This window comes from Balaenoptera acutorostrata, chromosome 5 (assembly GCF_949987535.1).
Source record: "Balaenoptera acutorostrata chromosome 5, mBalAcu1.1, whole genome shotgun sequence".
Lineage (NCBI taxonomy): Eukaryota > Metazoa > Chordata > Mammalia > Artiodactyla > Balaenopteridae > Balaenoptera > Balaenoptera acutorostrata.
Window position 1 is genome coordinate 71,289,362 of NC_080068.1, and position 16,715 is coordinate 71,306,076.

The 16,715-nt window shown below is 36.1% G+C and overlaps 1 protein-coding gene across 6 annotated transcripts in view; it reads left to right on the plus strand.

Annotated features, from left to right (window-relative positions):
• FRYL (FRY like transcription coactivator) overlaps nt 1–16,306 on the plus strand; it is a 302,580-nt gene extending 286,274 nt beyond the window's left edge. For 5 of the 6 annotated variants that reach the window (XM_057547273.1, XM_057547272.1, XM_057547271.1 and 2 more), the window contains 8 exons: nt 624–831; nt 2,323–2,472; nt 3,153–3,251; nt 8,898–8,966; nt 11,722–11,739; nt 12,559–12,669; nt 13,685–13,875; nt 14,201–16,306. In XM_057547273.1, coding sequence (XP_057403256.1) covers nt 624–831; nt 2,323–2,472; nt 3,153–3,251; nt 8,898–8,966; nt 11,722–11,739; nt 12,559–12,669; nt 13,685–13,875; nt 14,201–14,459 — 1,105 coding nt within the window. In that variant the 3' untranslated portion in view covers nt 14,460–16,306. The remainder of the gene's footprint in view (nt 1–623; nt 832–2,322; nt 2,473–3,152; nt 3,252–8,897; nt 8,967–11,721; nt 11,740–12,558; nt 12,670–13,684; nt 13,876–14,200) is intronic. The other variant, XM_007180773.2, reaches the window with a different exon arrangement.
• Nucleotides 16,307–16,715: the final 409 nt, after the last annotated feature.

Sequence of the window (16,715 nt, forward strand, 5' to 3'; positions counted from 1 at the left end):
GTCCCATTTGAAGTCCTGGCTTCAAATTCTGGCTCTGTCATTTCCTACCCAGTAGCCTAGGCACATCATTTAACTTCGCTGAACTTTTTGTTTCCTCACTGGTGAAAAATCAAGATAATAATAGTACTTAACTGTCCTAAAGTTGCAGTGAAGATTGAATGAAAACAATCTGTATAAAGCACCTAATATATAGCCCTTGACATAAAAGTACATGACAAAAACTTTAAAAATATTATCATTGTCAATCTGGGCCTGTTCAAATAAAAAGCCTCCAAAATTGACCATTTAAAATGAAAGCATTCTAATCTATATTATTCATAGAAGTTACAGAAATTATTCCGTAGCCCTGGCCTATGCTAGGACTTGAGCTGTTGTAAGCTGGTCATGTGAAATTAGATTTCTAATTCCAAAGATGCTAAGAAAGAACAAGATGCTAGAAAGAACAGGATGAGTAAGAAAATCTGCTTGTTGCTGCTTTCTCACAAAGTTTAGGTGGTGGTACATTTTCTAAATCAATGTGTATGTACGAGTAAAAAATAATCTGTGTTAGATGACAAACTATTTTAAGTAATTGAGTGTATTCTTTTGCGATAATATTATGATGATGATATCTGTGTTAACAGTCCAGGTGAAGACGAGCAAGATGGTTTTCCAGAAGCACAGACATCACCTCTGCCATCACCATTTCTCTCTGCCATCATAGCCGCTTTTCAGCCAGTAGCGTACGATGATGAAGAAGAAGCCTGGCGCTGTCACGTCAATCAGATGCTGTCTGACACCGATGGGTCCTGTGCAGTGTTTACTTTTCACGTGTTTTCTAGGCTGTTTCAGGTCAGTGAGGTTTAGGGTTTCTGAATTCATATTATAGTTACCTGATAAAGTTACGGGGTTTTGGCTAAAATCAGTATCTCAAATTTTAATATTCCCACTGATTCCCTTTAAAAATTTTTATTTTCCTAAGATAGTGATATTTAAATTTACACTTTGACATTGTAGCACTGCTGGGACATTATACAGTGACTAGTACCGATATCGCCCCTAAGGCAATTAGAGTAAAACTTCAGAACAACATCTGATAAGTTTTCTGCAGTATGCTAGGCACTTTCAGGGACACCAAAGAAATATAAAGCATGGTTCCTGCCTTCAAGGAGCTTACGTCAGTATCATAAGACAACTTAGCATAAAGTGTTAAATTCATTGGCATTTTCATCACTGTGTGGGGACCTTAAAAATTTTAGCCAGGGTTGCTTCCAGCCCTAAAAATAATATGAGCTGACATTTATTGAGCACTCAGTACATGCTAGGCACTAGGCTAAATGTTCTACATTAAGTAATTCTTACAATAGACCTATGTAACGTAGATGTGTTTTTAGCATTCTGTAGCTAGGGAAACCAAGGCAGAGAGAAATGCCACCATTTAAGTCATTATTTTCCAAACTACCTGCCACCTTTTCCTCCCTACCTCAGCAACTTTGCACATCTTAGAAAACCCAGCTCAGTACATATTCTCTCTGAGGTTTCCCCAGCCAACCACTCCAACCTTCGGTCTCTCCCTCCTGGAACTTCTTTAGTGCTTATTAACTGGAGCATTTATTTATTTAATTCTGTAGTTTTGCATTGCTGCTCGGTTTTCTATTTATATTCTTTTCATGCCAGAGATACAAATTTCTTGATGCCCAAGACTGTGGCTTATGCTTTTTTTTTTTCTAATTAATCATAATGACAACTAATGGTGCTACACATATACATGTAGGTACATGTTAAGTATTTGTACAGTAATTACACTGTTGATTACACTGATTCATTGAGTGCTCACTATGGGTCAGGCACTGTCTGTTTTATGTGAATGAATATTCTTGAGTTTTGAGAAGATACTACCCTTGATGCATTTTGATGACTTAAAGTCAGAAGGCAGCTCATAGCCAAGGAGATTTTTCACTACTTTTACTGAAAGTTTCTTTCAGGTAGAACTTAACTTTAGAAGAGCTAATTCCTCACACATGTGAGGACTTTATTTCCAACAACGTATATAGCATGTATTCCTTCCGTCTTTCCTAATGAAAAAAACCTCAGGAATGGGGAGATGAATGGCCTGTATCAATAGTTTCTTTTTTCAGGAATACTGTTCTGATCATTTTTAGAAATTACCACGTTTCCTAAAGAAGTGCCTAAAAACAGATCAGTTTTAAGAGTTCTATATATCACTACAATACTAGTTTTAAAATAAAAGGTTGCTCTAATTATAAATTATGCTTTTTTGCTTAAACATGAAAAAAGGCTTTCACATGAAATACTAACATTTTTCTTATGTTTTCTCCATAGTCAATTCAAAGAAAGTTTGGAGACATAACTAATGAGGCAGTCAGCTTTCTTGGTGAGAGTCTGCAACGCATTGGTACCAAATTTAAAAGTTCACTGGAAGTGATGATGATGTGTTCAGAATGCCCGACAGTCTTTGTGGATGCTGAAACAGTAAGTTTTAACATGAGGACTTATTATAAAAACTAAATTGAAATGGCATCGTTCAGTAAATGGTCTTTTTTTAAGGTAATTCAGAATTTTGAAGTCTGAAGGTTTATATTTTCAACTTGATTATAAATATCTAGCAGAATATAATTCCCGTGTATCATATGCAGTGGCTTGTGACTATTTCTGATTCTGGCCTCTCCCTGCCCTCACCCTCCACAGAGTCCTAGATGGGGAAGCTGAAGAATCATGCTCTAGAGATGTGTACTTTTCCTGATTCCTGAGTAAAAGCGGGTAGGAGAGGGCTAGACCTCCCCCCATGAAGAATCCAGAACTCCCTGGTCTTCCCCCACTTGTGTCCAAGCACGCCTGTAGATTATGTATTAAGGTTTTTAAAGAATTAAGGTTTAAAAAGCTTCAAGGGTATTACCTTTAAGGTATATCCTGGACTGACATGCCATTTTTGCCTGAGCCCATTTTTGAAGGCAGTTGAAGGCATGCTTATCCTTCTGACATCCCTGAAATTGCACTGCACTTCTCCTCTGTTTCAGTGGAAGGTCAGTCCTTAGTATGGGACAGCGTACAGTTAGGGAGGCCAGCTTAAGCTGGCCTGAAAACCAAAGTTTTTGGTCTCAGGATTGTGATCAGAAACGGTGACCTGGATCAATGTGTTTCTGATTTGACAGCTGATGTCCTGTGATTTGCTAGAAACACTCAAGTTCAGTGTTTTGGAATTGCAAGAGCACCTGGATACATACAGTGCCAAACGAGAAGCAGCTGAGCAGGTCAGTCTGTTTTTACCGTGTAAAATAAAGTAGTTGCTTGTGACACTAGAAGCGCTAACCTGGCATAATAGCTGAGACGGAAAACAGAACCTATTAACACTTGCCTCAGGGTTATACTGAGAACGTTGGGGCCTTGGAGCTCTCTGTCCAGTAAATTCCTATCTTTAGCTTTTAGAAATTGGCCCTCTAAGAGCCTAAGAGCACAATGGAAAATGAGCTTTATAAAACGCTTCTGTGTTGAGACTGTAATAGCTGCTGTCAACATTGCAAGCGGGGGTATAAAAGCAGTATTTCCCTGAGAAAGGCACAGTGATGTTGTGGTCGAGAAAAATCTGCAACCTGTGACAAAGTGGTGATCTTTTTCCAGTGATGTGTATGTGTACGTGGGCAAGCAAAGGGAGAAATAAGCACGCAGTATATTATAGATATTACCTGCAAAGAAATGTTTAACTCCAGTCTGGCACTGCAAAACACAGCCGTTCTATTCCCTGAGAGTAAATCCAGTGTATTTTCAATTGGCAGGGGCAGAAAAACTTAAAGGAAAAAAAGTTTCTCCTTTTCACATGAACTGCATACAGTAGGCATTTTTTCCCCTAGAATAGGAGATGAGTCTTTCATTAATAAGTACTAAATGTCTATCACATGTAAAGGCCTATGAAAAATGAAGTGTTAAACCTGGTTCTTATTCCCTAAATATTCTAGATAGGAATATAAAGCACAAATACTGTGCATGAATAATTAGTAACAAATGTTTAAATTATAGCTATAAATAAAAGTACTGGCAATGAAAGAGACTTCCCCAAATCATACAGGTCTAACAGAGAATGGATGCAAACCAAATCTATGATTTCCAAGGAGAGGTCAGTTTTGGCTGATAGGAAAACTTCATGGAATAGAGATGCAACCTTAGTCCTTGACAGATGTTAATTTTAGATTGGGGGATTAATCTCAGGAAAAGAATATGGTATAAGAAAATACTTATTAAGGGGGTAGTGATCTTATATCTGGACTGAAATAGTAATGACAGATTGGAGAAGAGGAGAGTTTTCAGTAGCAGGAAAGTATCGGGCAAGATCTGGTCATGTTACAAATAATGTTGCTGTGTACCTTCTTATACATGTCTTTTACGTATATATGTTCACATACCTGTTGGATATCTATCTAGGAGTGGAACTGCTGGGTCACAGGGTATACATCTGTTCAACTTTAGTAGATTCTGCCAAGCAGTTTTCTAAGAGAGGTTACATCAATTTACAATCCTATCAGAAGTGTGTACAGGAGTTACCATGCCCTAATACCTTTGCCACCACTTGGTATTGCCAACTTTTAACATTTTGTCATTTTTGGTGGATGTGAGGTAGTATTTCATGATATTATTTTGCATCTGTCTGATGACTGTTTGAGCACCTTTTTTTACAGATATCTTCATTTAGCTATTTTGTGAATTGTGCCTGAAGTATCTTGCCCAATTTTGTAAATGGGTTATTTGTGGTTTTCTTATTGATTTGTAGGAGTTCTTCATTCTAAACACAAGCCTTTTACTGAATGTATGAATTACAAATTTTTTCCCCCTCTGTGGCTAGCATTTCCACTATCTCAATAGCACTTTTTTGATCAACAGAAGTTTTTCATTTTACTTAGGTCCAAGTAATCCATCTTTTCCATTATGGTTAGTGCTTTTGTGTCTTCAGAAATCTCTGTCTATCCTAGAAGGTTGATTGCTGTGATAATAGTCCCCATGAATCATGCTCCTCTGTGTCCATGCTTCTTTGCAATATGACTTTGCTGTTCCTCCCATCAAGAGATGGAATCTATTTTCCCACCTCTTGAGTCTGGCATGGCCTTGTGACTTGCTCTGACCAACCAAATTAAGAAGTGATGCTGTGCGACCTCTGAGACTAGCACTTAAGAGGTCTTTTGCAGCTTCTGCTTTTGCCGTCATGCCTGTCAGAGTGTAAATTGGAACAAACTCTGGAAAACTATTTGACCTCCAGCCTTCCGGAGGATGAGAGGCCATGTGGAGGAGAGGGGAGGTATCCAGCTGACTGCCAGCATGCCAGGCGCTTGAGGAAGGCCAGCTTGGACTTTCAGCCCCAGTCAAGCCATCAGATGACTGTAGACTCATGAGTGACCCTAGGCAAGACCAGAAGAAACTCCCACCAACACAAAGATTTATCTTGTTGTTTTAAGAAGCCATTAAGTTTTAGGGGTGGTTGGTTATACAGCAATAGATACCACTTACAACAGGAGAACATCAAATACCTACAAATTAAGTCTATTTAAAGATGTGCTAAACCTCCACACAGAAAATTTCAATTACTGAGAGAAATTAAAGGCCTCCCGAATAAATGGAAGGCTATACCATGTTTATGAATCAAAAAACTCAACAGTGTAAAGTCATTTTTCCCCAAAATGATCTATAGATTGAATGCAATCTCATTCAACATTTCAGACAATATACTAATGGAAATTGACAGGCTGATTACAGTCTTGAACACAGGTCAGGAAACTATAGCCCTCAGGTCATATCTGGCTCCCTGCCTGTTTTTGTAAATAAACTTTTTTGGAACATAGCCATCCCATTTGTTTACCTATTGTCTATGGCTATTTTGCACTGCGACACAGAATAGTTGCAACAGAAAATCTGTGGTTTGCAACACCTAAAATATTTACTGTCTGCCCTTGACAGAAAATGTCTTCCAAATCTTGTTCAAAAAGAGCAACAACAAGGTCTAAACAACAGAGTTAGACCTACATCCAGTAAGACCTATTAAAAATCTCAAGAGTGTAGTGCTGGCATAAAAATAGACAAATAGACCAATAGAACATAACAGACCCACACATACATAATCATATAATTTACAGCAAAGGCGCTATGGCAATGCAGTGGGAAAAGAATGTTCAATAAATTGTGCCGAATCAATTAAAATATTTGTATGGAAGAGAAAAATGAATTTGATTCCTTCCTAAGCTACCATCTCACCATTTCTTATCCTATCTATTCTGTTACTTTTTCCTTCCTTTCTTAACTTCTTTTCTATCAACCATTTTTCATTATTCAGTTTTTCCCCTCTAATAGTTTTTTAGTTATACATTCTTTTATTATTCCTTGAGTCTTCTAAGGATCACAGGTGAAAGCCTGGGGTACTTATCAGGACCCTGCTCTCTTGGCAGGAATTGAACAATTTTTATCTCATCTCCCAGCACCATGAGACCAAAAAGTCTCTGCTTACCTTTTCATCCTCCCAGACGCTATCACTTGCTTTCTTAGCCTCTCCTCCTGCACATGACAAACATAGGAACAAGTGCCCCAGGAGCAAACTGCACACAGACTGGTAGGCTCCCTTCTCTGCAGTTATCTTTTCTCCAGGATCTTGGCCCTCAGTACCTCACTACCTGTGATAGCCCTGTTTTCCCAGCCCAGTGAACTATAAGCCACTACTTTTTGTTCAGCTTCTGAGCCCATGGACATCAATGAGCAAGTCCCCTAGGGTAATGCTGGAATCAGTGTACAGCTCCCTTCAGTACTTTTCTCTAACTCCCTAAATCCTCCTGGCTGGTGGTATTCAGCTTCCATGGTTGTCCTTGGAGGACTGGCCTTATACAAGCTACCCCATCATACCCAGAAGCCAAGCCTCTCCAGTTAAATTTTAACCTTTATTTGAGCCTTGAGTAAAAAAAAAAATCCCTTGGGGAAAAAAAAAAAAATCCATCATGACAGGAAGACTGTTACATGTGAGTTGGAGAGTATTCTGTACACAGTATTCTCTACTGTATCTTGTATACACTGACTGGGGAGGTGTGGACCTGTACTTTTTAAGGCCAGTGTGCAGCCATGGGAGAATCGGGTTGGGGCTTTTCTTATAACAGAATAAAAATCAGAAATAATTACGTTGAATAGTGCCCCCCAAATGCCATATCATAGGCATACAGTATAAAAAATTATATTTAGTAAGAACAAGCCATTCACTAAGCAATTGAAATTATTTTTTTCAAATTTATCAGTATACTTGGACAAACTGGGCCGGACTTAGGATGATGAAGTGTATAGGCATTTTAACATTTTGAGTGAATAAAGATTAAGGTACAGATTCCATGATAGATGTCAAGTGAATTTTGCTCATATAAAGAAATCTGCTAGATAGCTTTTGACAGTGACTGCCAGCAGCCGTATCTTACTAGGAAAGCCTAACATGTTTTTCTTCTGAGATGCTGTCAAGTAAAGAGCCTGAGGGCCCGTGCAGGCTGAGGAACCAGGATAAAAGGGACATAAGGTCAAAGAGATTGTTTTGAAACAACCGAGACATCTAATTTTCATTCTTTGCACATAGACCATTAACAGCTACAATTGAGAATTTCAAATGTCTACTACTGAAATATTTTCAAAGAGTAACAATGTAGCTAGTAGTTTTTCTCAAAGTCCTAATGACTTCATATATATATATATATTTTTTTTTTTTTTTAGTTTTATTATATTTAATCTATCACACAAAAAGAACTAGGAGGTCAAAAGAACTGGTAATATTAATAATATCAAACCGTTGAAACCTAGGAGCTTAACTTGCAGGCTCTAAGCTTTCACTTTAGCTTGGAAATTCTATGACTCCAGTGTTTTTTCCCCACTAAACCATAGTGCTATTATCTTCTTTTTATCTGACCGAGGAAAAGGTACCTTAAATAAATATCCATCTTTAGGACTAGCCCCTGGAAAAGGAAAATCCACATTTGGCTTCTGTATTCAATATTCATTGGAGATAACGTTTGTCATTTATTGCTGTCCAAAAAGGAAGAAAAAAGAAAAAGAAACAAAAACAAGATTTAAAATGTATTTTAGTTTCTGTTTCACTAATTAAAAGTGACACAAGTCTTCTGAGAATTACACTTCCGATAAGCAAACGGACCTGGTTAATTCTAAGTTGCCTTTATTAAATTGACAGGAGGGGAAGCCCATCTTTCATTTCCCCATCTTACATCAGACAAAGGTCAGGTATAGGTTGTGAAGATTTCCAATAAAATCTACAAGATGAATATTCTTTACTGAAATGGAGCGCCCCAAGGCCCTGGAATAGAAGACAGCTGATTGTGTTTCCATTAGTAAACCGTCCCCAGCGTGTGCACATAGCCACATACACAGTATCCTCTGCTTGGGTTTGTTGCATACAAATGGTTCGGCTCAAATGGAGATGAAAGTCTATGTCTACAACCAGTCCTAGAAATTCAAGTTCACTTTTTAAGACTGTTGTTTTATTTTTTTTTTTAATATATTTATTTATTCATTTAGTATTTTTGGCTGTGTTGGGTCTTTGTTGCTGCACACAGGCTTTTCTCTAGTTGCGGCCAGCAGGCTTCTCATTGCAGTGGCTTCTCTTGTTGCGGAGCACGGGGTCTAGGCGCACGGGCTACAGTAGTTGTGGCACATGGGCTCAGTAGTTGTGGCACACGGGCTTAGTTGCTCCGTGGCATGTGGGATCTTCCCGGACCAGGGCCTGAACCCGTGTCCCCTGCATTGGCAGGCGGATTCTTAACCATTGCACCATCAGGGGAGTCCAAGATTGTTGTTTTATATGAGCAGGCCATTACAGTACCAATTTCATTATGCATTGTGCAATTACTGTATTAAAATTTTACTGTTATTTATTTCTTCAGTGGTTAGACAATTGTAAGAGGACATTTGGTGCCAAAGAAGACATGTATAGGATAAACACAGATGCACAAGTAAGTTTCTTATTCTTAGTTTTGCTATATTTCTGTATCAGGTAAAATAATATGTATGCTCAAATGTCCTTGATATTCCTAGAAGTAAAGAATATTTGTAACATTTTTCATTTTTGTTATCAGAACAATCTTCGTAAAAGTTAGGTTCAATGGAATATTGGCTTAGTAATGGAAAATTCACTTTAATAAAAATGAACGGCCAGCTTATGACTGAAGCTTAATAACATTCCATAGATAAGCTCGATGAATATCTGGACAGTCCAAGTTGACTTTTAGTTGCATCTGCCTCTTTAAACATTTTTTCATTCTGCATTAGTACTCTACAGATAAATAGTCTGGTCAGGATAACAAACCTGAGTAATGTTATATACATTCATACTAGCCCTTCCGAAGCTGAAATTCTGATTGCATAAATTACGGTTTTTGCTAGTATAAAATTCAGTGAAAATAATAGTCATATATTTGCTTAGAGAAAAGTGCACATATGTAACACATACATTAAATGAGGATAAAATTAAGACCTACAAATCATTCTAATAGAAGTATAACTTCATATGGGGAACATGTATTAATCAGTTAACACCCTTTGCATTTGACATGAGAATTCTAACCTTTTACAGCATCAGATTGTTATAGATATCTAGTCACTGTAAAAGTTATTGTACTATTGTAATAAAAATGTGAAGTTTTACAAAACTGAAATGTTGAGAAAATAACAGTATACTCTCAATAAATGTAAACTATTTGCCAGGCACTGTGCTGAGCGTTTCACATTTATGAGCTCTGTCCTTATAGCCCTGTCTAGTAGATGCTGTAATTAGCCCCATTACACAGATGAGGATACATAATAAGCAATTAATAAATATTTTAAAATAAATGAGAAAAAGTATATGCAAATTAAAATTGAGGCTCAGAGAAGCTAATTTATCTAAAATCAGTAAGTAAATAGATTAAGATTCAAACCTTGGAAAGCTGACTCCAAATCCTGCTCTGTCATAAAGAAATTGTCAAATAATCTGTGTAAAGAAAGAAACGAGGCAAGATAAGGAATTAACCCCAGACTAGAATTAGATCCTTTGGTTCTAATTCTGTCTTTGCCACTATGGCTTAAGAAAGTAACAAACTGCTTTTCTCACATATAAATCAGGTGGTTAGACTAAGTGATTTCTTATACCCCTTCTACCTTGAAGAAAATGAGTTCCATCTCCAGGAGTCTATGTCCAATTAATATAGCTTGAGGTTTTCTACTAAGTGAAAACTGAAAACTCTGTACATTGAAGACTTTCATTGATATCTTAGGTCTCCTTTCACATTCAGCTCCTTGCGAGCGGGGGTCCCTTTTTGCACAACATTATGTATTGTCTTTTGCTGTATACCAGTATAGTCTTTTGCATAATAAGCAATCAATAAATATTAAAAATAAATGAAGACTGTATATGCAAATTTCAGTACACTAAAAAGCAATATTTTTAAATGTACAGTGTTAACATATTTAGCGTGATTTCTAGTAATTCAGAGCTATGAAATTAATTATGTCTGTGTTATTTCCTACAGTTGTGGTGATCGTAAACTTTATCAGTGATTTCTTTTCCATTACATCCCAAAGTAGATGCTCTGGATAATACGTGTGTAGAGTCAGTTTTTATTTATGCTAATGGAAGTGGAAAAAAATATTTAAAAGATCAAATTGGTGTTAGTTTCCATATAAAACTGTATGAAGTAAAACCTCAGAAATTTAGATATGCTAATATGTTTGACATTGGATTGTGCTCAACTAATATTCACAGGATGACCATCTACATAATTTATGGTAAGCAATGCGGAGCTGAAGTTCACCTTTGCTTAGCAAATCCCTTCTAAATTGATAGGAATAAATGTTATATAAACAGTGCTTCAGAGGAAACTATTTAGAAAAGCAGATTTCAAAAAGGACTTTTAGAAGCAATATTTACATTATGGCGATTGCTGTTTTAATTAGAAGTCATTCTCCTCCATTAATGAGACTAGGTCTAAGTTGCTGTAGATATTTTAATGTAATATTTTTTAAATATTCCATGAACTGGATGTTTCACTGTGTATTTTACGTTATCTCGTTTGATTCAAACCTAGTTGGGTTGAATTTCTGAGGTTTACTAAATTACATTTGCAATGCAATTTGAGACACACAACTGCTCTCAATATTTTACCTTCCGACTCAGCACTAATTATGGCAATTTAGGACTTAGACAGCAAACGGTAGACAACCCAGAATGAGCCACGCCAGAGAGAATCTTCTCATGGGCAAATACATGTTACATAAAATTATAAACCAATTCTTTTCTGAGAAGAGCAAATCATTTCATATTTTCTAATCAGAAGTTTTCCCCTTTACTAATAGAAGTTTATTACATTTGGCTTTTTTTTTTCTTTGGAAAGGCTATAAAAACCCAGATAGAAGACCACTTTCAATAGCCAACTTTCCCAATATCCCACTAGTTTTATTCTTTGTAGCTTTTGCACAAGAAATAAACTATAGCCTAAATGTAATTTAGCTGTTAATTTGGCAAAGAGTGAAAAACACCCTGGATTGTTACAGTAAATGTCTAAAAAGTTTTATTCTGGAAATAGCATCATAAATTTTTCTTTTGGGTGTAATTTTAAATGTTCTTCAGTTTGCCTGGGACATCTGTGACCCTAGTTAAAATGATTTGTTACACTAATTCTTGGTCTTTTTCTTCCTTTGTATTTTTTGTGACCCGATCACCTTCTTGCTTAGCAAATGGAAATTCTAGCAGTAAGTGACCTGTCTTAATTTATAGACTACTTATCCATGTCAGACAAACTGGTTTTCATTTGCCATTTGTGACCTAGCAATGTTTTGTCATAGACTGCTTTAAGAGTAGTGTGTGCTTCAGTTCTGCATAACCCTAATCCATGAAATGTTTCAGTCCTACAAAGACAATGAGGTTTTATAATTAATCTGTACAACTAGTGGCTGCCTTTTTACACATCTCTAACATGTCTCCTTTTATATTTCTTAATTTTAAAAATCCAAGTGCATTTGTTAATTTCATTGTCTTGTTTCAGTGAGATTACAAATTTGCTTTTTTTTAAAAAAAGGAACTCATTTTAAAGACAAACTATTCTTACTTTTTAGGTGAGAGGTTTATCCAGTTTTACTTTTTGCTTTATCAAGCACTTGTCGATAAGTGCAGTGAGATTTACATCTCAGTGTGGCAAGAGTATATGCACTTGTAAATTCTTTTCGTTATGAAGTTATAAAGTTTTAAGTTCTAGTGAGTTCTTTTTAAAGCATTCTATTTATTGCCTGCTGAAAAATTCTGTTTGTTTGTCTAATGTGAAAATGTGCTTCACACTAAAAATGAATTATGTGACCAATAATCTTTACATTTTTATTTTAATACCAGTCTTCAGAGCATCTTTCATCTGTCTTTCATCAACTTCATACCATATTAACGTGCTTACTGCAGAAAAATAAAGCTCAGAACAAATTTTTAACAATTATTTACTTATAAAATTTTATTTGAAATATGTTGTCTAGTCAAATATGGAAAATAACACCTAAATTTAACACAGTGTTATTTCTTTCTAGGAACTGGAGCTCTGCCGAAGGTTATACAAATTGCATTTTCAATTGCTGCTTCTGTTCCAAGCCTACTGTAAACTAATCAATCAAGTAAACACAATAAAAAATGAAGCAGAGGTAAATATTCAGTTGTACTAGGCATTAGTAACTGATCCTAGGAAATTAAAATACATACATACATATCTCCTTGCAGGAGCGCTGAAGTGAAAAGTCGCTTATAGTGAATCTTCCCTCACCCCACCCCCCGCAGTTAAGCATTATTGGTTTTTGAAATGATGTGCTATTTCAGGACCTGTTAGTGAATCTGACAGCAGATATCCAGCGATCTGAAAAGATCCGAGACCTTAAAGGTCGCAGTAGCAGCAACAGATCATCTGTAATCAAAAATGAAGTAAAGCACGTCAATTCAATAAAGAGAAAATTGTATTATGACACCCCCTAACATCTTGTCCACATAGTATTTCTATAGTTCAAGTAATGCACACAAGAATAAACATGTCAAGAACACTGCGAATGTTAGAAATCGTGTCATGAATAGATTCAAAAGTAGGGACTTTAGTCTTTTTCCCCCTTGTCAACCGCTGGTACCAAAACTATCACCGAATAAATCACTTCGCTTTCTAAAATGGTTAAATTTATTTAAAAAAATAAACACGTACTGGTTTATATAAAATACCCTGGGTAAGTAACCCTTTAAAATATAAAGACTTCTCATTACTGTCAAAATTTTTTTCATGATCATCCCATAATTCCAGGCCTACTGTTACCAAAAAAAATAACATAAATGTATTTTTACTATCCAAGATGAAGTATATATCACATGTTAAAACCAATATAAACATTGTTTGCAACCAATTATTTTAACTTATTACAATGTAACAGTTATTACACTTAAGACAACCTGTTTTATCAAGAGTATTTAAAGACTACTATTTGGCAGCTGAAATTATTTATTCCAACTGAATAGAGAACTTGAAATATTAACTGCCCATAAGGACTGAGTTTAACAGTTGAAAATAATCTTTAAGAGAAAATACTACCACCATTAGATGTATCTTCACAGCCAAGTAAATGCTCTTGTTGTTACTGAACATACAATTTGATCCTTTTAAGGTATATTTATTTCTTTTAGGTCTTCAACATGTCAGAGGAACTTGCCCAGTTGGAAAGTATCCTCAAAGAAGCTGAGTCTGCCTCAGAAAATGAAGAAATTGACATTTCCAAAGCTGCACAAACTACTATAGAAACTGCCATTCATACTTTAATTGAAACTTTGAAAAATAAGGAATTTATATCAGCTGTAGCACAAGTCAAAGCTTTCAGGTAAATTGTGAAGGGGTTTATAGGAGATGCCTTTATACCTAACTGGAAGTTTATAAAGATTGGGTTTGGTTTTCAGTTTGACGTTTCAATATTATATCTTTGTGAAAGGAAAACATGACCTTATTTTGTACAGTTACCAATGAAATGACACCAATTTTAGATTTTGTTCATTCTGTGATACTTTCAGTAATGTTTGCTCAAATATTAGAACAGATCCTCAGTGATTCAAAAGGAAATTATTTTTATAGGTATTAACTTAAAAGTAGTTATCTTTCTTTAATAATTACTTTGAGTCTCAGGACTTAAAAATACTGTGTGTTTTCAGATCTCTCTGGCCCAACGATATCTTTGGCAGTTGTGAAGATGACCCTGTCCAGACACTGTTACACATCTATTTCCATCACCAGACCCTGGGCCAGACGGGAAGCTTTGCAGTCATAGGCTCTGACCTGGACATGTCAGAGGCCAACTACAAATTGATGGAACTTAATCTAGAAATAAGAGAGTCTCTACGCATGGTGCAATCATACCAACTCCTCGCACAGGCCAAACCAATTGGAAATTTGGTGAGCACTGGATTCTGAGAAACTTCAGGCGTTTAGGAAGAGACTAAGCTGAAGGCGATCAAGAATATTAACAAGCACCTTCTATGGTCCCTTGCAGTTCACTGTCAGACTTCACCAGGGTAAAAAAGTAAGAAGGTCAGAATCAGATCTGAAGGGGAAAAAAAAACGAATCGTTTAACAGCTGCCAATACCTCCCACAATAACTGTATGAAGAAAGAATTTTTTAAATTACTTTACCTACGTGAAAAGAAAAGGGCTAAAAGTGATGCATACAAATCTATTACTTTCTGGAGAAAGAAAAGAATTCTAAGAATGTCTGCAATAATGGCCTCTAATACTGAGACATTGGAAAGCAGGTGAAATGAGGCTGAAATCGAGGCTGGTTCATTTTAGCTGAAGACCTGCAGAGATGCTCGGATTTCTCGTAGTCACAAGCATAATCAACAACTGATACTTAATCATCTACATGAAGAACATACAGTCGGATAGATATACACAGAAAGACTTCTTTGCAAAAACCATTGATTTTTTTTTTTTTTTTCCCAACGTGTGGGATAAGGGTGTGGGTGTTTTGGTTTTTGGTCTGTATAAGGAATTGTGTGTGTGTGTGCGAGCTGAGATGTGTGAATATGTGATTGATAGTCATATTTTCAAGGTATGGATGTTTGGTGATAACGTCTCAGAGCATGCCTAAAAGAGCACTGCAAGATTATTTTTGAAAAAATTTTATTTTATTAGATCTAACTCTTCATAGTGTGTAAATGTTAGAACATTTTAATAATATTTTAAAACTGGGCTTTCCCAGTATTTCAAAAAGAAATAATATATCTGTTAACGTTATTGGAATGCTGCTCAGTTCTCTGATCAGTGCTTATGTTACGATTGTTGATAACTAACCAAAGTAGATGCCTGCAGAGACTTTAAAATGTAAAATAAAGATGTATGCTGCCCGTCAGCTCTTCTCATTAGAAAAGTTAACTTATTTTACTCCATAATTATTATAGAAACTGTATAGATTAAAACCAGTATTTTCTTGTACATTTGTGCAATGCACTGTTATACAAGAAGAGGTGTACAAAGCTAAAGAAAAAATTGTGGTCATTGATGGTAAAATATATGACTTGCAGGCCCTGAAGTCTGCAGAATTCAAGGAGAGAGATGCAAATGCATTTTTATATGTTTAATTCAGGACTCACATGTTTCAACCCTAAAGGAACCTGGGGCTATGGGGGAAGATGAAAGGAAGCCTGAAGACTGACTACCAAAACATGCAATATACTTATTCGCTGTCCAAGCCTGTAGCATAACATGAACTGGATTCTCTCTCTGTCCTTTTTTTAAATAGCATTTTGTAAAAGAAATGAATGTAGTCCCACAATTCCTCTGATTTGAAAGGAACACCTTGTATTTTTTATATGCATCTCTTATCCACTGTGACTTTTCTTTTAAACTGGGCTCTGGGATTCCAGAGTTTAGAATGTAGAAATGAAATGCTTGGCTTTGCCTTTTCTTGGTGGTGCAGACCCTGCCAGAAATGTAATTATGCTCAAGTGCATTAACTGAGGGCCCTGTGCACGCCGCTGGACTGCTGACTAGAGTTATGTTACCTGTAAAATTCTGTAACTGGTCACAGCACATTCATAATCACTGTATTTTTTGACCCTGATAAAAACAATTATTTTGATGGTGTTCTGGTACTGTAAATGGTGTCCTTTAAATTATTGAATAACTTCCGGGTGCGGGGCAGGAAGAGAGGGGTGGGTGTCTGGAGACGCACCACACTTTACAGCCTATCTTACCATCCCCTATTCTTCTCACCCTCCTTATAGCCTCCTTTTTGTTAAAATAAAAAGCATTGTAGCTGTTGGTTTGTGTTGTATTTTAAGAAAGGATGAATGATGATTAGAGTGTGCATAATTAAGGAACTTTTCAAATGTTGCCTTCATTATTCTTAAAAATAATTTTCCTTCAAAAGGGGAGAACAGATTCAGTTCAATTGACTAATTACCCAAACCAAACCTTCCAAACAGTTGAAATTTCCTTCTCCTATTTTATATGTAACTAAGTCTATTAATAATGTAATAAAGATTAACACACATGCAGAAAGCAAGATGCAGATGTAAAGTCATTAGGAGTGTCCTTTTGCAAATCAGATTTCCTTAAAGCCTATAATTTTTTGCTCCTTGTCCTCTGGGTCCAAAGTTTGCATTTATTAACAAAATATATCAAATGCTTAATTTATTAAACACCTTATTTAGTTCCAATCAGAGCCCA